The 22,934-nt window shown below is 31.8% G+C and overlaps 3 protein-coding genes across 5 annotated transcripts; 2 read left to right on the top strand and 1 right to left on the bottom strand.

Annotated features, from left to right (window-relative positions):
• On the top strand, positions 1-8,002 carry LOC137823418 (uncharacterized protein At4g15545). 3 transcript variants are annotated; one of them, XM_068628540.2, is made up of 10 exons: positions 1-390; positions 1,382-1,450; positions 4,420-4,473; positions 4,592-4,658; positions 4,793-4,861; positions 5,265-5,522; positions 5,767-5,812; positions 5,899-5,977; positions 6,067-6,191; positions 7,785-8,002. In XM_068628540.2, the coding sequence occupies exons 1-9, from the start codon at positions 103-105 to the stop codon at positions 6,163-6,165; spliced, it is 1,029 nt and encodes a 342-aa protein (XP_068484641.1). In that variant the 5' UTR covers positions 1-102; the 3' UTR covers positions 6,166-6,191; positions 7,785-8,002. The 3 variants fall into 3 exon arrangements, with proteins under 3 accessions (XP_068484641.1, XP_068484655.1, XP_068484650.1); XM_068628554.2 differs by having other exon boundaries at positions 5-390; positions 6,067-6,180; XM_068628549.2 differs by having other exon boundaries at positions 8-390; positions 6,067-6,185.
• An 8,892-nt stretch (positions 8,003-16,894) lies between these two features.
• On the top strand, positions 16,895-18,093 carry LOC137819377 (protein EPIDERMAL PATTERNING FACTOR 2). The gene is made up of 3 exons (XM_068623211.2): positions 16,895-17,079; positions 17,389-17,432; positions 17,683-18,093. The coding sequence occupies exons 1-3, from the start codon at positions 16,980-16,982 to the stop codon at positions 17,878-17,880; spliced, it is 342 nt and encodes a 113-aa protein (XP_068479312.1). The 5' UTR covers positions 16,895-16,979; the 3' UTR covers positions 17,881-18,093.
• Positions 18,094-19,762: 1,669 nt separating this feature from the next.
• Positions 19,763-22,525, bottom strand: LOC137819372 (cationic amino acid transporter 8, vacuolar). The gene has a single exon (XM_068623196.2). The coding sequence runs from the start codon at positions 22,382-22,384 to the stop codon at positions 20,588-20,590; it is 1,797 nt and encodes a 598-aa protein (XP_068479297.1). The 5' UTR covers positions 22,385-22,525; the 3' UTR covers positions 19,763-20,587.
• Between the last annotated feature and the right edge of the window lie 409 nt (positions 22,526-22,934).

The following is a 22,934-nucleotide window of genomic DNA, read 5'->3' as shown; positions in this document are numbered from 1 at the left end:
AATTGAGAATATTATAGTTTTCCCTCTCTCGTTGATTCCCACCTCTGCAACAACCTCAACGAAACCCTTTCTCTGGAATCGTGGTGGCGAGGGTTGAGTGGCATGTCGCAGAGCACGGGTTCAGTGAGCAATGCGGTGGATTTCGACCTCCCCGACGAGATTCTCACCGTCATCCCAACCGACCCCTACCAGCAGCTCGATCTCGCTCGCAAGATAACCTCCATGGCCATCGCCTCCCGTGTCTCTGCTCTCGAATCCGACTCCTCTCGCCTCCGCCACAAGCTTCAAGAGAAGGACCGAATCATCCTCGACCTCGAAGAACGCCTCTCCTCTCTCACCCGCGCTTGCCACCAGTCCGAATCCACCCTCAACAACGCCCTCAACGAAAACGTTGCCTTCTTATCCCTTCTCACTTCGCATGTTCCTTCTTTTTTAAAAAAAGTTAATTACAAATGATTATGCACATAATTAGGGTCTTAATACATATATAAACCTCTATTTTTTTTTGGTTGTCGGTTTTGGGATGCTGCGTTGACCGTGTTCATGAACATAAAAATCACCTTATTTATTAAAGGGAAACTGAAAACAACTTTTATGAATTATCACCTATTTTGTATATTTTCTCTCAAATGCTTTTACAAGTCAGTATGCTATGTCCTAAGGTGAGTTTAAATAAGCTCTTCCAAATGTAGACTTTGTAAAAGCTTGAGAGAGGAAATCAGTGTGACTGATATTTAGTGTTGAACCAGCTGTTGATATGAAAATTGATTTTACTTTTTTTTTATCAGCAAAGAATAAAAAATTGATTTTACTTGAATTGGGTGTGTACTGATTAAATTTAAAGAATTAGTTTTTGGTTTTTAAAAGACTGACTGGGTTAAACATGGGAGATTATATGTTGTAGCGATTTTGATTTTGAGACAAAAATGATTATTTCAGAAGACTATTCTGTTGGCATGCCTGTGCCTGATTGACAATGATGATTATCCATTTTGTAAAATTGGCTTCTTTTGTACTCGCGTGAGATAAGCATTGAGAAGAGTGGAGGCGGATGAAAATGGGGAAGGGATGTAGTGGATGTGGGATGGTTATTGTTGATTGTTGGTGCTGGTTGGTTATCATAAATTGTTGTGTTTGGTTGTTTGCAATGAAAGGGAAAAATGATTTATTTTCTAGTGTGAGTCTTTAGTAATTGATGTCGGATAATATATTTTTAAGGAACTAAATATAAGGTGAGGAGAAGAGAGGATGAATGAGAAGCTTGGCATTGACGCTCTTGCTTAGAGAGAATTTATGTGTTTGAATATTTTGCACAAGTTAACAAGATAGTGTTATTTAGAGTTGATGGTGAGTGATTATGTCTTCTGCCTTTTGGTTTTAGATAAAGCTTACGAAGGAAAGAGACCAATTGGCAGCAACGGTGAAGAAGCTGAGTCGAGACTTTGCCAAGGTGAATATTTATTTGATTTTGTCGTTTTAACTTTATTTATTTTCTGTATGTATATCCGCCCTGCCTATGCTCTTCAGAAATTTTCAGCTGCTGCCATTGTTTGTGCTAGAACCATGCTCAGTTTCCTAATCCCTTCCTATGTTTTACATTTTGGTGAGATAGTGAAATGTTATTGGGCGTTTGTTTCAAGTTATCAATCAAGAAAATAGTTAAGCAATATTAACTTCTTTGTTGTGATTTTACCTGCCTCAATATTTTGTTCCAATCGTATCATTATGTGTTGCATACTGTTAGGAAACCAGAAAAATTGCACAAATATCTAAAAAACTCAAGCGCAGAATTTTAATATACTGATATTGAGAGAAATGCATACAATGCCCGGTGCCTATGGCTCCTCTGAGGTAAGTTCCCTGTCCACCCTTAGGGTCTAGCCCACCAACAAACTATCTCCTCCATTTTTTATCTCCATTCCTTTTATGACTATCCAACAGCTTGAATATTCTCTCAATCCATTCAATGAAACGGACATAACAAACTGCCAGCTCATCCCATATGTTTAACAAACTCACTCTTTAGCTTACACTCTGATAGGTACCACTAGACGAAGTTAAAAACAGAACATTTCTTGGATTAATTTAGGAAAGTTCTGTTCTGAATCAGTGTGATTTCAAATTCTTGTATTCTCTTACAGTGAGAAATTGCAGAATAAACTGCAAGTTCTAGACAATTAAAGAGTGCCTAGTCTCTCCCACAAGTCATAACTAATTTTCCCCATACCCATCTGCCTCTTTCTATCCTCCACATATACTCTCATATCTTCCCCATGATACCCACACATTTACTTTAGCTACCTCCTACTTCACAACTGCCCTTGGCAATTATTTTAAATATTTGTGCTTTTCGTTATAATTAGGTATGGTGCTGCCCACTGTCCTGCACCCTTTCCTTCTTAGACCTTCTCACATAAACTTTAGTTACACTAGGTCTTTAGGTCCACATTTACTCTTCATCCTTCAAAATCCATCTTGTCCTCAAGGTGAAATTCTGGTAATTCCTCCTGGAACTCATCCAATGAATTCCCGTGAATTTTCACAGGCTGGTTGGTGCTTCCAATTGACAAGAATCTCTCAGTAGAGACATGGAATACCAGATGCTCTTCACTCCCTTCAGGCAATTTCAGTTTGTATCCTGCAGGACTTATCCTTTCCATCACTTCATAAGGGCCATAAAACTTTGGCTGGATAAGGATGTGCCAACAAGATAACATGAGCATACTTGATTAATTGGTCTACCACAACCAAAGTGGTGATCCCCATGGTTTATATTATGCCACTGTTGTTGGGCTCTTGTTAGACCGTCCATAAATATCTAATCCCACACTCGAGATATTCATTCCTCGACATGAGGGGGTGTGTTGGAGTAGCTATAATTTTCCAAGATTCAGCAACAACTGATTTGTTGGCAGAAACTGGGAAAATTGGGTGCAGACAAGATTCAACTCCAATGGATCCTAATCTCAAGTTATGTAAGGCAGAAGAGGAATCAACAGCAGACAAAAAGATGTATCAGAGACTGGTTGGAAAATTAATATATTTGGCTCACAAACAACCGGACATTGCTCATTCAGTGAGTGTCATTAGTCAGTTTATGCACCAACTGAAGGAATCTCATCTTCAAGCTGCTTATAGAATTCTACATTACTTGAAGGGTAGCCCTGGAAAGGAAACACTGTTCAAAAGAAATGGAAGCCTAACACTTCAAGCCTACACTGATGCCAGATTATGTAGGTTCTCTTGTTGATAGAAGACTGGAGATAGTACTTTCCTAGGTGGGAACTTGGTGAAATGGAGAAGCAAAAAACAGAATGTGGTGGCAACATAACATCATATGCTGAATCAGAATTCAGGTCCATGGCACAAGGGCTATGTGAAGATTAATTTGGAGGGACCCATGGAGCTCTATCGTGGTAATAAGTCAGCAATAGACATTGCACATAATCCCCCACTTAGCATGATTGAACAAAGCATATAGAAATAGATTCAACACTTCATTACAGAAAAAATAGGAGGTTTAGTATGCATGCCATACATTTTGTCCAAGCAATAGGTGGCTGACCAAGCTGGGAATGGAGGACATTTTATTCCTCAGCTTGAGAGGGGTGTTGAAATATGGATGTAAATATTGCACATTTACTGTACAATAAATATAGATTAATTGGATAATAAATATAGATTTGTTTGTAAGAAATCCCTAAAGGCATTGGGATTAGGAGTTTATTTACTCCAGATTTAGAGTCTTTATGTCTAGAGATTTATTTCCTTTTATTAGGATTTCATTTTTCCTTTAATTACCAATGTATTGTTTCTGAGATCAAGAAAAGTAATTCCGTAATTATTGTTTACTACCTACACATGTTTTCCACACTAAGAAACTCCAAAATTTAAAAATAATTCCATGACTTTGCTATGGGGGGCACCTCGGATATTCTCAAACTTAAAATCACGTTTTTGGGCTACACTAATTTCAATGACTTCCACGGTCATTTCTCTGCTCTCCACTAATTTCAATATCATGCATGGACAACTAATTTTGAATACTATGTTACTGATTTTAGGACTTAAGGAGAAGAAATGAATTGTAAACTTGAAGGAGAGGAGTGCAATTTTCTTAACAGAAGGAAGAAAAGTGTAATTAAAGTAGCTTTAAGGAGGAGAGTTTGTACATTTTTTTTATTCACTAATAGGCTTAATATATCCTTTTCTTTATGTCATGATTTCAAACTCAATGATTGGTGTGGGTAAGTATGTTTCCATGTATATACAAAATTGCATTTATTTTATTTTACTGCATGCATATTTTTCATTGTAAGAGCACATATGTTTGACTAGATTGTCAAAATGATATTACTTTAAATCTTCCCGCCTACTTTTATGTAGATCTGACATCTTTTCTTTTGTTCTATGTTCTAGTTGGAGACTTTTAAAAAACAACTGATGCAGTCGCTAACTGATGACAATGCATCGGTAAGGCTTCAGTATATCTAGCTATACTTATAAGTTATAATGATTACATTTGCTTTTGTTGCTGAAAATGACCTGTATTATTATTATTTCCTAAACAAAGTCTTTGCTCTTGTTACAGCATGCTGCTGAAACCATAGATATTGGAACCTGTGATCAATCAGTTCCAAAGGCATATCCTGATAAGGGTACTCTCTAGTCCCTACCTCATTGATTATTTAATTATCAATTTTGCACGTATCTCTTCCTGGTGATGTGAATTGTTATAAAAGTGCTTGTTGAAAGTTATTTTACTTGCATTTCTTTTACGTATTGCTTGCAGATGATGATGGTTATACGGTACATCATTCATACAACGGCCCTGCAGATGTTGGTAAAACAAATGATGAAGGTAGATGAATTTTCCAGAGATCATTGATTTCAAACATGATAATGTTGTTGCTCAATTATTATAATCAACTAACACTATTTCTTGATATAGGTATTATATCATTCGTGTGAAATTATGTATGAAAGTTAACTTTAATAGTCAATATATAGCATTGGGAAATGAATTATCTTCCACTTCCTTGAGTATTATTTGTCATCCTTGGCATGCTTATTTAAAGTTCTTGTATAGTGAAGACTGAAAGTTATATTACTTAATCAAACCAAAAACGTTGAAATAAACTTTTGTACTGGAAAATTAAGAATTTGGACTTTTGATCTAAAACAATTGAATTTAACTGGAAAAAAATGTTTAATATTTACAGGCATGGTAATTCCCTTTTGTTCTTGTCTTTTTGCTCCTATAGCTTCCAGGTATTCAGGGCAAAGGTTTTCTTTGACCCCATATATCACACCACGTCTTACACCAACTGGAACTCCAAAGGTGATTTCAACGGCTGGGTCTCCTAGAGGGTATTCTGCTGCTGGATCACCCAAGCAAACTTCTGGTGCCACCTCTCCGACCAAACTTCCATATGATGGGCGTGCATCTCTCTCTTCATGGTATCCATCTAGTCAGCAGTCATCAGCAGCAAATTCTCCACCTCGGGGACGAGCACTTCCAGGTTTATATGATTTGTCGTTGTTAACTGATTTGTTGTCCCATCTCGCTAATTCTGGTCCTTGAAGCTTGTCATATTTCTTTGCTCTTAGACCTCTTACTGCAGTTCTTGATTAAAATGTTATCCATCTTATGCCGCTGGTTAGGGCTTTGTTCCATCTGAAGCATTAGAGCGCCTGGTGTTTCTTCAATGTGTTTCAGTATTTCGATATTCTCAGTAGTTTACTTATGTGTAAAAAATTGTTTAGGTCGTACTCCAAAGATTGATGGAAAGGAGTTTTTTCGTCAGGCCAGGTGAATTCTTTCTCCATGTCTATGTAAACTATGACTCAATTTATTTTAGAAGTTTAGTTAGTTGATTCAATGTATCACCTTTTCAGGAGTCGTCTTTCATATGAGCAGTTCAGTGCATTCCTTGCCAACATAAAGGAATTAAATGCTCAGAAGCAAACACGGGAGGTAAATAAATATTGAATATTTGTAGTGTTGGATTTGGAACTGAAACTTTTCCAAGTAATCATTGCTCCACTTGTTCTGTGTTCTTTTAGGAAACTTTAAGAAAAGCAGATGAGATATTTGGGTCAGATAACAAAGATCTTTATTTATCTTTTCAAGGATTGCTCAACCGAAATGCACGCCAGTACTGAAAGCAGCATTGCTGGGTATTGTATGAGTCAGTATCCAAATCGCTGGTTATAAATTTTGTTCTTGTTTTTGTGTCAATATTTCTGCATCTTTTCTTTTTTGAATTGTGGATGAAGTTGCACCTGTTGTTTGCATTCTATTAATAAGGGGACGAAACTTGCATACTGTACTATTATTTGTACAGTTGATGTTGTTTTTCAATCATATTTGGAGATTCACTTTGGAAATTTTCATTTTCATAAATACATTATATATTACCAAGATGAGGCTTCAAATTTGATAAGAGAATAACATCAGTTGTCACGTTAGTACAGTATATAAGTTTTATTCTTAATAAGCCAGTATTTACTGTCTTAAAAAATCTGGCATTGTGTTGTCTGCTATTTTGCTACTGCTGCCTTTGATAATGGGATTTCACACAAATGACCTGATATATTGAAGTTCATTCCTTGGAATCACTTTAGCCACAACCTCATTCTCAATTTTTGGATTTTTAAATATGTAGCTGTTAGCAGTCCTAAACTGAGTGAATAAAAGACTTGATGTGATTAAAATCTTGAGAATCTAATAAACACCCAAGCACTAGTGGAACCTACTGGCTAAAAGCTACTTATAAAGTAGCGAGAATTAAACACAAATATTTCATCAAACATTTGATACTATTTGATGTGAGATTTAAGCATCTCATAATATCCAACCCTTTCATCTCACCAATCCCAAGTGAATGTCTCAGTGACTTTCTCTATGAATGTTAAGAGATGATAATGTGAGGAGGTCTAAATTTAATGAAATAAGAGTTGGTATGGTATTGAAGTGATGAGGCTCAACCATCTAATGGATTAGTCTTACAGTAGCACTTAGTTGTAACACAAACACGTAGCGAAGGGGAAGTTGTTTTCCTTCAACATTTGACTATAGTTTATAGATGCCCCATTTTGGTAAAATAATATCCGCATCTCCCATGATTTGGTCGGTTTTGAGAAACCATAGATGGAGAGCTGTATTTGTGTGATAATGTGATCAACTGTTTGCAATTTCATTTAGATCACTAACTACAATGGACGATTTGTTTGTTTGTTTATTTTTAAATTTTCTTTTTTAATAAAATAAGCAGATTTTTTGCTTCTTTAAAAATCAAATTTTATCTGCTTATTAAATAAGTTATTTTTTTTGAAAGTTGCTTATTTCATATACACTTATTTTAAGTTTAAACAATATGTCTTAATATATAAAAAGAATCTTCCAAGCTTGTTAGTAATGAGATATAGTTCCACATTATTTAGTAGTTAAGGCCAAAGACAATATAAATACACTTTCTTATCTTAATCTTTCAAGGTACATTTTAAGAACAAAACCATGATAGAACTCTGAATTTCAAAGCAAAATTTGGATGTGGTGATTTAATGTTATCTCAACAGACTTGAAATTTTTGAAGTTTATGACAATTAAATTAAACAACTTTCCATTGTCCTAATTTTCCACCATTCATTTTATTGATATTAGTTTTATGCCTTGATTAATGATAAATACTAAGCTCTTGATATAATAACCACACTGTCGTCTATTAATGTATTAAGATTGTTCAACTGTAGTGATTAATTGTGTAATTGACTGATTTCAGGTTACTGACCCAACTTGGGTTTCTTGGACCGAAATTGACTCTTTCCTCCCTGATTCAGTAATCAAAATCAGCCATTGAATTCGAGAATATATACTTCATGTAGGCATTCTGTTTGTTTTTTTATTCCCCGTTGCTTGTGTATATATAAACTCGTCATTTTCTAAATGGCATGCAGATATAGTTAAAATGTTGAATGAATATTGCAAGATTTTGGTTTATGGAACAAGTGCGATGGGAATTTTTCTAAGATGATCTGCACATGCAAGTAGTAGTAGTCTGACTGTTGTGTGACCAACGAAGCAATGTCAGTTTGGTGGCCAAAAAGGAATAGATGATGACAGAAAATATTAGATGAAATTATTGAAAAGATTCTCATTGTTGATATTTCAAATTTTCTGTTAGGTAGAGAGGAATTAAATAGATTGGAGAAGAAAAGAAAGATCTGTGAATAGAAGTTTTTTAAATGAAAAGAAATTGAAAAAGTAAAAAAGAAAAGTTTAAAAACTTCTTTACCTCCTTCAAGTTTCATGTCAATAACAACTTTGTGCTTGTTGGGATTGTCTTGGTTTCCTTGGTGGATTACTACGATGTTGTTCAGACTTTCTTCCTGCACCTTCATATATCTTTGCCTCTTTCTATGTGTTAAAAGACTAAATTGTACCCTTGTTGCTGCTGCCTCCTTGCCATCGACGCTACTCTTGTTTATGTGTTGTGATTGATAAGGAAGAAAATGTTTTGGATTGTGCAATTTGTAAATCTTTCTTTGCATAAAAAACCTTTCAGATTGGGTATGAAATGCAATTTTGAGTTACACAATTTTCAGAGTCAAATATTTTTGGATTTTTGGATTGTATAATTTGGAATATTATTGAATGTGACAGTCTAATTTTTTTTTTTGGAAAAATGAGTTTTGAATTGTACAATTTGAAAAAAAAATATTAATGTAAAAAATGACTTTTAAAACTACAATTCATAAGTAAAAAAAGTTTTTAGGTTGCAAGTAAAAAATAATTATGAATTATGTAATCTAAATTTTTTTTATTTTATGCAAAAATATGACTTTCAGATTGTACCATTTAGAAGTAAAAAATGTTTTTAGAATGTGCAATCCAGTATTAAAAAATACTTCCAAGATTACACACTTTGTAAATGACTTCTCTAGATTGCACAGTTAAGCAATAACTTATCGATTGCATAATTTGAAGGTTGATTTTTCTTAAACCATAATGACAATGTGAGAATTTTCATATTTATGGGTTGCATAAGAAAATTATGCCCATCTCAAGCTTTCTTCTAATTTGCTATGGAAAATTTTGTTTACCAAAGTGTCATGTGAGCCTCACATTATGGAATCCTAATGGTATTGGAACCGAAGATGTATAAAGTTTCATAAAATTTGATGTATTAAACAAAATAACTAAATATATAGATAATGCCTAAAAGTGAAAAACGACAAAACTCAATCCTTGTAAACTAACATAAACATAGGTTGCATATGCGTATTCTTATGACAAAGCTTTTCTTCTAATTTCTTTCTACCTCCATTTCTTCAAATCTCATTTTGAAGTTTGATCGCAATTGCAATACTTTATTTTTCCTTTTGGATTTGTCGTGGTTAACTGTCAAAAGTGATCCTCTCAACTTAGTTAAACTTATATTGAAATTTTGTTATGTTTGGGTACTTTGTTCTAGGTTTCTAGATTTTGATTGATTCTCTTGTTTGAACTGAAAATTACTTGAGAACATAGGTAAGGGAAACTATCTTTGAAGATCTTTTGATGATGGATTTGAAATAGCATTTGATTTAGTTGTGATAATTTGGTAAATTAATTGTTATGTTGCACTTTGAGATTTTGATTTTGAAGTAAAATTAAAAATATGAAATTAATTGCATGTTGAAGTGAAAAATAGAGCAAAAATGTAATATTTGTTCTTGGCTCTATTTTGGCTCAACCGAAGGAAATTTCGCTTAATTGCAGAAATTTTTGCTCAAATAATTTGTTTCTCCTTTTTTTTTTTAATTGATTGAATATGAATGTTAAATATAAATGTAAATAGAATATTGAATTGTGTATTTATTTAAATGAATTCTGTTGTATGAAAAAAGTTGTTGAGAATGATAAGAAATGTATGAATTTAAAGTCACAAATTTGGAATGATTTGTAATCGGTGTATTAAGCAAAGAGATATGTTGTAGCAAAGATCCCTAATTTCACTAATGGTCTAAGTTATATAAACTAAGACATCAGGTAATGAGAAGTTAAAATAAAGTTTATTGTATCACCAAAACATCTATTGTGAGTTTCTTTTAGATATGAATATACCTTAAGCTTACCCCAATCCATGTAGTCAATACCTATATATCTAAGGTACTAAAATGTTAGTTTTTAAATAAATGCTTAATACGAATTTTTTAGAATGCTTTCCTTATCATTTGATATGAATCCATATGTAGTGTATATGTATTTATGCTTGTAATTATGATGAATTTTAAATAGAATTGTTTCATTATGATAATTTATTTGTGTGATAATTTATTATAAGTGTAATGTGTACATTAATATAAATTTAAATACTAGTTTTAAAGTCGTATATGAAAGGGATTACAGAAATAGTTGAAGTTTAATAATTTTATTTAAATTTTAAAAACTCGTTTTATAAAAACAAATATAAATTTAAAAGATTAAAGTATTAAAATTAAGTTGATGTGAATCTAAATTTAAAATCCCCATTGAAAGAAGAGACAGAAATTGATGCATGAATTAAAAAGGTCATAAGAAGTTTGAAGTGAAAGGTACAATAAAAGGTGTTCATTTATTTCTGAAATCATGATCTCACGTTTATCTCAGTTATCACCTCTGCATCTCTTCCTTCTTATTTATTTCTATGTCCCCACTTCCTCTCTACTCTCATTGCTTCAAAATTAATAACTATAAATAACTGTGAAATAAAATACAAAAATAAAGATGTTTAATTTAAAAAAAAAATAAAAATTAAAAAAATATAGAAATAGAAAGATAAATATGATAAAATATATGCTGGATTCCTCCAATTTTTTATTTTCACTACACTATAAAGAAAATCATAAAACCAATTTTAGAGACAAAAAATAATTAGTTACTATAATGATTAAATTAAAGATATTTTAGAGACTATTTTTTAAAAATTTTTAAAATTAATTTCTATTACTATTAAATAATTTTTAAATTAGTATTTAATTAGCTTTTAAGATTTTTCTAATTGGCAGTTAAAACCTTGGTTTTAAGAATAATATAAATTAATTTAGAAACCAATTTTTTTTTCTTCTAAAATGGTCTCTAATTTAGTCAATACAATAACTAATTATTTTTTGTCTCTAAAATTGATTTCTATTAAATGATTTTGTTGTAGTGTTAATTCCGTATTTTTAATTCCTTAATTTCTTCCCTCATTTCAACCAAATGAAGAATACATATTTTTAAGTTTTTTTTATTAAGAATTATGTTTATAAAGTTGATTATTGATGTATTTTAATTATAAACATAAACCCTTTTAGTTTTAAGCAATCTATATTTAATGAATTTATAATAATTTTTTTTTATTGGTAAACATCTTTTACAAACAGTATTAGTGTAGTACTCCACTCTCATCTTGGTAATTAATTTTCATACTATTCCTAGTGAATTTGTACAATAATTCAAAAAGGTGAAATAATGCATAATTTTTAAGCAAAATAAACAACACACCCACATAAATGTATGCGAAATAATTAATATTAAAAAAAGAGTTATTTATCTCTTAAATTTTGAGAGTAATATTGTTTTCGTCCTTCAATCTTTATCCTGAAAAATTAGTTTCTAAAATATAAAAAAATAACAATTTTAGTCCATAATTACTAAATTCCTGGAAAGAAAATTATATTTTCAAAATTATTTTACTCTCTAATAATAAATTTCAAATATTAATTTTTTTTTTAAATTTGAGCGACTAAAATAATATTTTTAAATTTTAATACAAAAAAAATTATCTTAAATTTGAAAAACTAAAATTTAATTATACCTAAAAAATATACACAAAATGGTTAGGAACATCTATATACGGTTTCTTTTCCAAATATTTTAATTAGAAAACAAAATCTTTTTTCTGTAAACACGGTTAACTTTTCACTTATTTTTTATTTCCACGAAGCACTTTCTCATTTTTCAATAAATGTATTTAAGTAATTGAATTGTATAAGATAAATACCCATTTTTTATATTAAGTAGATGAGCAATGGTAACAAAAGATTTTCTAACGCATTATTTCTAATAGATATTTCACTATTGGTGGCAATTTAATGGACCATTATAAAAATATACTCATTTAATTTTTTATTTTAGATAAATTTGTTTGGATCCCAATTTAGTTGGGATAGCATCTATAGACTCAATCAATCAACGCTTACTCAGATATCTTTACTTTACCTGGGACATAACCTTCTTTGGATTTTTAATTTACTTAACTCCTTTCGGATTTGAATCTAAGAAAAAGAAAAAAACAAAAACAACTAAAATAAAAAAGAATAAATTGAAAAATTATGAAAGATTTCGTTGCAATTTAATTGAATCTAGGTGCGGACCGCGAGAGCGGTACCAAATCGATGCAAACTCTGAATACTAGATATGACCTCAAAATAACAAGGGTTAAGGTCGGCCAGTGAGACGATGGGGCATAAGCTTGATCGTCAAGAGGAAAACAACCCGGATCACCAGCTAAGGCTCATAAATGACCTTTTAGTGATAAAGGAGGTAGAGGTGCAGAGACAACCAGGAAGTATTATCCGGAGCTCTGTCATAGTTTTGTTCTTAAAAACCTTAGTAGGTTAAAGGAGAAAGGAGTACATAAACTATCTTTGACATCGACTCCTAAGCGATATGAGACTATATTGAACATACTGAAACAAAATTCAAATAAAAATAAAAAATGTGTTTAAAATAGTGTGTTACAAAATAAGTTATTAGCATTTCAATTAAGTATATGTGAAAAATGATATTTTGAAATAATAGAAAAATAAAAAATAAAAATTTAAAGAATAAAATAAAAATAATATTAATAATGTTCAATTGAAAGTAAAAAAATTGAGATATTATCTTTTCCAAATTATAAAATATGGAAGAATTGTAAACAATGACTATGAAAGGATTTGCAATAACTATTTTCTTTTTAACTTCATATAGAGAATATCTCATTAAAAAAGAAAGGTTGACGACACTTATGAATTTGTTTTAACGATTTCAAGTTTTCAAGCAATCTTTAGCCTTCTTTTTGTGAGGAAGAAAATTGTTTTTGTTCATACTATTTAGAAATGTGTGTTCAAACGTGTATCCCTCTTAGGATGTCCTAAGAGAGATGAAAGTTTGAATACACTTTTAGTGGGCAAAACCACATGATCTCGTAGATCACAATCTTTATTAATCAAAGTGTTTTAGTCAAGAGTCATTGGGTTCAAAGAAAATCCAGCTTTAACTAGGCATGGTTGTATTTTAAGGAATACTCATGTTTACATAAGGAATGGTTGTGCCTAAATAATACTCGTGTTTAGCTAAGAATGGTTGGTCCAAAGAATACTCGTGTTTAGGCATGAATGGTTGTGTAAAAAAGTACTTGTAGTTTAGTTCAAATAATACTTGTCTAATATCGTACCACATTAGTTTACATTAGTGGAACATTGATAGTGTTGATTAAGAATTAATAATTTGAATTATCAGACGAACCAATATAAAAGTATTTTATGTAAATATCTCCCAATCCTTATATTTTTACATTTCATATGATTAATCTGTAACTAATATAAGAAGTAGAGATTTATAAAAATGAACTTTGAGAAGTATTTAGACAATGCGTTTTGTCATCTTAAAGTTGCGTCTAATGAAGAGTCATCAGACATCATACACAATCCATTCAAAAACTTACTTGAGAGTGTGTCTATTTAGCATTAAAATTTGTCTATTCACGTCTATCAGGCAAACCTTTGCGAAAAGTTTTCAAAAATTTTAAATACACAATTCAACCACCCTTATATATTTGACCCGTTTTCACATGTAGTTAGTACCTTGTATAAATAAACATGCACTTTATAAATTAATGTTAATTGATGTGAAATTTAATTGGTACTAACATTATTTTAATTTGTAGGGTCATTAGAAACTGATAGTTAATATTCCTTACCCACATATTATGATTCTCTTATGTACACTACACAAGAAAGCTAACAATTTGATAATTAGAAATATACTAAGTGCATAATTATTTTTTATTGTATTTCCCATGTTATATAATTTAATACTAGTAAATTTAATAATTAATACTATCTTAATGTGCATTACTTTTTATAGAGTTATGAAAAATTTGAGGTTGTGGGGATTGTTATGTTGTTAGGAAAGGCTAAATACATCAAATGTATTATTATAATTATAATTATTTGTTTTTGGGTTAAATAGGATTTTTTATAAGAATATCACGATGTTTTTTCAATTTCGTTTCACTATTTTGAATTTTTAAATTTGGTCCTATTTTGTAAGAAATGAGTTAATATAATCATTTCCATCAAATTAATGGTAACGACTTTGTATTACAACATTGTGACATGACATAAATAATAAATGACAAATGATAGGTTATTTGTCAAAGTTGACTTGTTGATGATTGTAAAACGTAACATCTCTATCAAAGTAACACAGTCACCATGAACTTGACGAAAGTGATTATATTGACTCACTTTTAAATAAAAGAAAGGCTAAATTAAGAAAATTCAAAATAGTGGGATGAAAGTGAAAATTATCATAATGCATGATAAAGAAAACATATTTAACCTTTGTTTTTAACTTGTAATGCTTGCATCATCTAAGAAGCTATAAGTGCAAGTATTATATAATGAGACATAAGCATAAGCATAAAATTGCATTTGTAAACATTAATAAAAGAGGTAGTATACAATTAATTTTAAATAAATTAAAAATCTTATATTATTTTCATCTTTCTGATGATAAAATACATATTTGATTGTAATATTTTGTATGTATATATTGTAAACAATTGGTTAACCACTTTGTATAACCAACCATTTTTATGTAATTAAACACATTGATTTTTAGTAAATTTTAAAATTATTTTTATACTATATCATTGAAATTTCATTTTTTTTTACTTAAACATTGCATTTGTTATACAAAATATCTATTATGCTGGGTAGTGAAATCAAATCAATTTTGTCAAGATAATGCATTTTCTATGGTTGAATTTTTTATGACAAATGTAGTTTTAATGCACATATATGATAGGATGAAAAGGATACACATAAATATATAAGATTTTGATTCTTTATTTATTTTTTTACTTGCATGAATTTGATGTTAAGAAAATCATTGTAGTGAATTTTTAAAATGTTATGAAAGATTATGAGAGAGATAAATGATGTAATAATAAATACATTGTAATGCATCATTCACATATTAACATGAGACTATAGTAAATCATGTGATATACAAAATTAAATTATCAATGTCAGTTGTCACAAAATTTATAATATCATATCTATCTCATGTTATATATTTATGTAACATCAGCAAAATTTATTAAATATTTTTTTAAAAACTCGAATTACCGAAATATTTGAAGAATTGAAACATGAAAATCAAATTGTACAATTTTAATACTTGATGATCAATGCAATTAAATACAATTTTTTTTATCAATTTATATTTTATAAGGCAAAAAGTATAGTATAAAAAAAGGTACAACAGGCTCTGACATGCACAAGAACCTTTTGTGTATCTTTTTATAGCAATAGTTGAAGCTAATTCATAAAACTATTAGCACTATTGATTTATTACTCGAAATAAAAATAGTAAATACGTATAAATTTGATATCTTAATATTTTTAATTTAATTAATTATTGTAATTTTATAAACTAAGTTGATACAATAATTTAAAAAAAAATTATTATTTAATAAAATGAATAACCACCAAGTCTTTCTAACCAAAATAATTGTATAACCTTTCCACTAAAAGATAATTTGAATAACTCCTTAATTCCAATTCTTGCAAAATTACTTATATTTTATTTTTCAAAGTTATGTCTTTTATATATAAAAATACACATATACTAGTAAACTAGTAAATAGAATATAAATTTTGGTAACTAATTTTTATTTACAACAATTTTTCCAAACAATTTTATTCTTAGGTCAACGTTCTAATAAATACTTTTTTATGTTATAATTACTATTATGTTAACTATTTTTTTTCATTTGAATAATTACTTTATACCGTGATAATTGTTTCTTAATACGAAATAAAATGTAGATAAATAAGTGTAACAATTATATATTTTTACTTTCAATATATGAAGGTTATGCCATTTTGATATTGATATATACAATTTTGTTAATATTGCGATATCTACTTTTTTATTATGTAACAAAAAGTTTTTTTGTTATATATATATGAGTTAAAATTTAATATTTATATTAATTTTAATCTGTATATATAAATAAAACAGTTTCTAAAATTTGAAACTTAAAACAACATATCACATATTGTTAATATGATAATGAATCTCACCCATTAGACTTACATTTTCATATGGCATAATAAAATTGTTACAAGTAAAAATAAAAAGAAAAACATAATTTATGTACATCAGATGTTAATTTCATTATATATTACTAGTTAAAAAAACACTTTTTATCTCTATGTTTCCAAAAAATGATAATAGTATATATAATAAATAGAAGGTTTAGATTTATATATATATATATATATATATATATATATATATACACACACACACATTATTGTTTTGATACAAAGCATCACATTACAAATCACTCACTAATTTAATTTAATCACCATTATCATTTTTTGTATTTGTTTTTTAAAATCTTTCACTATTTTTAAATGATAATAATAATAATAATAATAATAATAATAATAATAATAATAATAATAATAATGTTTTTATTTTGGGTAAGTAAGAAAGCTTCAGAAGAAGGCCGTGGATCATGTGAAATGCAGCAGGTGTACCTGATAGTACATTTAAAAGGAGTTTTGCATCTTCATGTATATATAATTCTACATTCACATCAACAACTTCATCTTCCTCCTTCTTCCTCACTTTCATGCATCTATTCTACTCATGAAAATAAATCTCAACTCTTCATATAGTTTCAGAGAATATGAGCATTTTGTCATTTGAGGCCTTCAAGTTTTTCTTTCTACTTTCCTTCTTCCTTTTACTTTCTAATGGGTGGAGCCTTGGGATGATCCCTACTCATGGTAAGTAATAATATATTAACATCTACTTGAATGTTGCACAACTTTTATGCACACATGCTCCAATCAAATGTACAAGTAAAACCTTAAAGGCAGCACAATGTTTTGAATTGGTTGTGTAAATCACATAATACTTCTCACTGAACTCTGCATGAGGAGGTATGAAATTGAAATTTTCTAGAAGGAATGTCTAATATTTTAGCAGTAAATGTCCCTTTAAAATAGATTTATTTGTTCATTATGATGATGTTGCTGCTTAAATGAACATTTTTAGTGTAGAACAGTCATATTTGCTTCTACTTTTGTTTCCAGTTAAGTCTATCAACTTGCAACAACAGAAAGCAGCAACTGAGGAGGTTTGTTTCCAGTAATTTCATTTCTCTATTCATAGAATCTAACCATATATATATTCAGGTATGTTGAATAAACCTATCCATGCAAATTTTTAGAAAATGAAAGAATAACATAAAGACTTTTTTTGTCTTTTAAAAGTGATTATGAAAACAGACTCTTAATGTTGTTGAAAAGAGATTAGAACTCAGAAGTTAACCATTAGGTACACTGATTGGAAAGATTAATGGCTGTTTACCTACTTGCAATTTGCAGAATGGAGCAAAGAAAGACATGAGAATGGAACTCTACCCAACTGGGTCTGCATTGCCAGATTGTTCTCATGCATGTGGTTCATGTTTTCCTTGCAAGAGGGTGATAGTGAGCTACAAGTGCATGATTGCAGAGTCTTGTCCTGTAGTTTACAGGTGCATGTGTAAAGGGAAATATTACCGTGTACCATCCAATGGTTGACACCTCAAATTTGTATCTTTGTTAAAATTCTAAAAAAGGTCTGTCACAGAAATTTTAAAATTTTTGAGTAGTGTAGGTTGGTTAGCCTCTAGTTTTGTCTTTCTCAAGGACATGACAACTTTGTCATCACAGCAATGAATGTACCAAAAAATGAAAACATGATCCATGTTATAAGGAAATGTTTACTGCTGTGTACTGCAGTTTTTGCTGCTATATATGCAAGTACAAAGTTGTAGTAACCAAACCAGTTTTAATGTTTATAAGCATACCATTATATATTTTCCTATGAACATATTTTACATCCTATTTTACTTGAAAATTAAACATTTTAATTTATTTATGTTTTTTTTTTTATCTAGACTAGCAATCTCTAATTTTTCAATTTGAATTGATGAAAGTACAATAATTAACAAAATGATCTTATAAATACAGCAATTTATTTCATAGTGAAACAACTTTATATTTATTCTGAGAAGGAATCAGTTTTCACAATGTGAAAATAAAAGTTCCACCTTTTTAATGATTTTTTATTAAATTTAAATGATAATTAAACTGATTAGTTGTGCAAACTGACTCTTCTGATCTGAATATTTTCAGACATTTATGCAGATAATATGAGCAATTGAGAACACAATGTTCAAATTTGAATAAAAAGTTTGAGCAGAAATAAAAATAATTTAGAATTTTAACATTGACTTTAAAGTAAACAACGATAAAAATGAAGTACTGGAAAAACATAAATATGAAGAATTAAGAGTGCACATAATTTAATGCACGGAAAAGAAATATAAGATATCTGAACAACTTTGGTTATTTGTTCATAATGAAAACTTACATATTTACACATTGTACGTACTCTATTATCAGATATTCACTTGTCTTTTCTTTTATACATGAACAGAGTACATAAAACAATGTCTCTTCAGTAACTTGTAAAGTGAAATTATGTTTTCAGAACTCTTTAGCTTGATCCTTACTTACCTATGAGTCATGTCAAAAACACGTTGAAAGATAATGTCACAGAGTATGATATACCAGTAAGCTAACCATGTTAATTAACTTCCATCAACTGGAGAATTGACATAAAAGACGAATCATACACTTAAAATATATGGAGTATTTAACCTTACTTTTACTTGGTCATTTTAGAACTCCTCTTAGTTTTTACTCTAATCAAGAACAATTCATCTGAATTCTATCACTTTCATTTTTAAAGCAGGAACAAGGTCTAAAAGTCTCCATAAATATTCTTTGCCAACACCGTTTGCCATAATCTTGATATTGGCATGACTAGGGAGTTGAAGAAAGAAAATGAACTTTTAAAGTGGGTATGCTTAATCTCCCTGGGAATTAATAATGTATTGTACATGATGAATAGCATTAGTTTGTGTAGTCTGTCAGTAAAATGAAAATTTTATATTGTGCATATAAGCACATGCCTCTGTACTTTGTGCAAGTGACTAGCTAGCCATTACCATGAACACGAAGTTTACATTTAAGGAGCACTTCTCTAAATAGGTGAAACACCAAGATTTAAAAAATGAGTAAAGTAGTACTGTTTGGAATTGTTCACCCAATTCACAGCTCAATCTGTCTAATTAAACCAAACCAAAGTATGCAAGGAGAAAGTGGTGAAGCATGGAATCTGCAATTAATAGCAGAGTAACTTACAGCTTTTTAACATGAAGTTAGGACAAAAAATCAAAGTATAGAAATGTATAAAAGGGAATATAAATGTCTCTAGGGCTGTAAGACAAGTTGATGCCTGCCAATACAGGAAGAGACTCGTCTCATGTCTTGCTACAATTAAGACCACTGCTAATTATAAGTTTAGAACAAACTTAAGCTTTTTGTGCCTTCGTCTAAAACTAAAAAGTTATTCAAAATTTGTCATTGAAAAAGGATAAAAGTTTGGGGAAGTTTTACAAGGTGTCATAATCCTGCTTGAAATCACATGCAAAACTTAATGATTTCATGAATATTTAATTACAATGTCAGAGAATGATTAAAATTTCAAACTGCAATGCTGCTGTATAGCATCTCATATACATCATGAACTCTATATGATCACAATCACAATTCAGAACCTTAATGTTCAACAATATTTGCATTGTCCTAGAAAGATTAGTAATTGGATGATTTTTTTTCCTAATAAAATAGCTTACCCAAACCAAAATTTTATATTCTAGTGACAAATTGGCAATCACGGTGAAGTAGCTATGATTCTGACAGATAAGATAGGCCTAGTGCAATGCCCTTGCAGATGATAGAGAGGACTGAACCTACTTTTCATTATTCACAAAATCCAAATAGAAATCAATTCTAAGTCTAATGGGCATGTAAATCGTATAAACAAATGCACCATGCCCTTACCAAATAGTAGCTTATCAAGGTTCCCATTCTCTGAATACTCATAAACAAGAAGTTGTTCATCCCTCTCAATGTAGCATCAGTTTAACTTAATGGAGGCGAACCGTTTAGGATTGCATGGGAATTGGAACTTAAATTGAAAGCATCTCACTCCCTGTTCTACTCTTAGCTTCTTCCAACAGCATAACAAAGTTTCCAAATAATTAAGAATCGCAACTTCTGCTCCCTTTCCCACGTATAAATACAAAAATCACAGACTAATAATATCACAAAGCAGCAGGCAGCAATAAGGAATTGTTCTTGCTGATAAAAAAAAAGAAGTGTTCTTGCAAGGTCGCTATGGTACAACCACCTCTTGATTAGTAGCATCTTGCACTCCCTCATCATTCTTTCCTTCTTGAGTATTATCTTTATTTTGATGTTCGACATCATAAGTTGCATGGACAGCGACAAAAAAATAGTAAACAAACATGACACCAGTGCAAATGATGAACCTCCAGAAAGCCTCAGTGCCCAAAGAGCCCATGAGAAAGAGGTTGGTGGCAACGGACAAGGAGGGGAGCCAGGGAACCAAGGGGACCCCCCATACCTTGGGAGCTCTTTGCTTGGGAAGTAAACTCAAAGCCAAGGTTCCCAAAAACCAAACACAAGCAGCAACCGTGTAACCGATCCAACCGAGTTTCTGTGAGTGCCAAAACGCAGCCCCAACAACCGAAGAACCAACAATCAGAAACAAGCAAATCATTACTCTGGATAACTCACCCCTTCCCGTGCTCTCCCTGGAGCAGTACCTCCTCACAAGCAGCGCAACAGCCATAAGCATGAAAATGAAGAGCGTGCTGATAGAGAACACACTAGAGAGAACATCCAAGCTAGAGAAAAGAGCGATGACAGAGCTACAAATGGTGGTCAAGAGAGTGGCATTCACAGGGGTTCCGGTTTTGGGGTGCACGAGGGCGAAGAAAGGTGGGATCATGTGCGACCTCGCAATCTGAGTGGTGTACCTAGCTTGACCCATGGACCCAACAAGCAAGCTTGTGGTCATTCCCTTCAACGCACAAATGCTCACAAGGTACTTAGCCCAACTCATCCCAATCTGAACAAAAGCCACAGAGTAAGCAGCGTCAACGTCAATCTCAGTGTACTTCACCATGCTCACAAGGGACAAAGCCATCAAGCAGTAAATCACAGTAATCACGCTCATTGACCCAACCAGACCAATAGGGATATCCCTAGAAGGCTTCTTCGTCTCTTCCGCCATCGTCGCCACCATGTCGAAACCGCTGTACGACCAATACACCACGGCGGCGGCGTTGAAAACGCCGTCCACGCCGTTTGGGATAAACGGCGTCAAGTTTGACGCCTTTCCGTGGATGAACCCGACTATAATTATGAACCCGATCACCAATGTGGTGATCAGCGAACTCAGCCAGGTTATGATCGAGGTTTTGCGGGTGCCGCTAACGGCAATGCCGTTGGTGATGAGTAGAACCGCCACGGCTAAAGGATCGAGCTGGTCGAACCCGGGTTTGAACCCGGGGATCCGGATCCGGAAGAAGTCCGGATCGGATTTCACCATGGAGGCGAAGTAGGAGGACCAGGAGCGGCCGAGCCCGGCGGCGCCGACGAGAGCCTCCAGCAGGATGTTGCCGGCGGCGACGAAGGCGAGGAAGTCGCCGAGCTCGATGCGGAGGAAGGAGAAGGAGCCGCCGGCTACGGGGACGTCGACGGCGAACTCGGTGTAGCAGAGAGCCGAGAGGAGGGCAGAGAAGCCGGAGGCGGCGTAGGAGAGGACGATGGCGGGGCCAGCGTGCAGGCGGGCCTCCTGGCCGGTGACGACGAAGATGCCGGAACCGACCACCGAGCCGAAGGCCAACCAGGAAAGGTCCCACCAGGTGAGGCAGCGGTTCATACGGTGCTCGCTGGCGCGTGGGAGCACGAGCAGCTCGTGCGAGTCGCTCGAGCGGTTCAGAAGACGGTCTTTAAGACGCGGACACGTGGCAGCCAGCGCCTCCCGGTAGGATTTCCCGTTCTCGAATGACTTCTCCGGGAAGAAGTCCCGCTTGCTCCACCGCCAGTAGCTTCGGTTCTCCGACGACGACGACGACAACGATGGCGGCGGCGGTGGTTCCATCGGCACTGTCAGAGGAGCACAATTTCAACAGTTGCTGACTTTTCACCAAACTTCAACGACTCCAACACTATATATTCACATGTTTTTGTTTTTTTTAACCATTAAAATTTTCTTATAATCATAAATTAAAACGATGATTCAAATTCTAATTAAATTCTGAGAAGTATTCATGATATATAGAAATATTTCGATTCTTTAATTTCAAAATTGTATAGTAACTAATTTATTTTAATAATTTTATTCCCTTCATAAACTTTTCTAAATACCACAAGTTCATAAATGAATAAAATTAAAATATTCGACAAAAAATATTTATAATTCATATAGATTTTTTTTCTAGGGGTATATAAATTAATTTATGGTAAAAATTTAAGAATTCATATATTTATATTTAAGAATTTTTAAAATACACATTACCTCAATTATTGATTATAAAAGTTTTTCCAAATAATGACAATAAAAAATGAATCTGAACAGAATTCTATGTTAGATTCATTTACACTTGGAGGTACTTTTCCTAATCAACCTTTTCTGCTCAAATGTTCTAAAA

Source organism: Phaseolus vulgaris, chromosome 11 (genome assembly GCF_051622355.1).
Source record: "Phaseolus vulgaris cultivar YP4 chromosome 11, ASM5162235v1, whole genome shotgun sequence".
Classification (NCBI taxonomy): domain Eukaryota; kingdom Viridiplantae; phylum Streptophyta; class Magnoliopsida; order Fabales; family Fabaceae; genus Phaseolus; species Phaseolus vulgaris.
The sequence above is the reverse complement of the archived record's forward strand: the minus strand, read 5'-3'. Positions and strand labels throughout refer to the sequence as shown.

Excerpts from the sequence above, each read along its gene's own strand:
- LOC137823418 (XM_068628540.2), top strand. The coding sequence starts at position 103 with ATGTCGCAGAGCACGGGTTCAGTGAGCAATGCGGTGGATTTCGACCTC. Across the intron at positions 4,474-4,591 it reads TAACTGATGACAATGCATCG|CATGCTGCTGAAACCATAGA; the intron begins GTAAGGCTTCAG and ends CTCTTGTTACAG. Across the intron at positions 5,813-5,898 it reads GAGTTTTTTCGTCAGGCCAG|GAGTCGTCTTTCATATGAGC; the intron begins GTGAATTCTTTC and ends TCACCTTTTCAG.
- LOC137819377 (XM_068623211.2), top strand. The coding sequence starts at position 16,980 with ATGAGCATTTTGTCATTTGAGGCCTTCAAGTTTTTCTTTCTACTTTCC. Across the intron at positions 17,080-17,388 it reads TGGGATGATCCCTACTCATG|TTAAGTCTATCAACTTGCAA; the intron begins GTAAGTAATAAT and ends TTTTGTTTCCAG. Across the intron at positions 17,433-17,682 it reads AGAAAGCAGCAACTGAGGAG|AATGGAGCAAAGAAAGACAT; the intron begins GTTTGTTTCCAG and ends TGCAATTTGCAG.
- LOC137819372 (XM_068623196.2), bottom strand. The coding sequence starts at position 22,384 with ATGGAACCACCGCCGCCGCCATCGTTGTCGTCGTCGTCGTCGGAGAAC.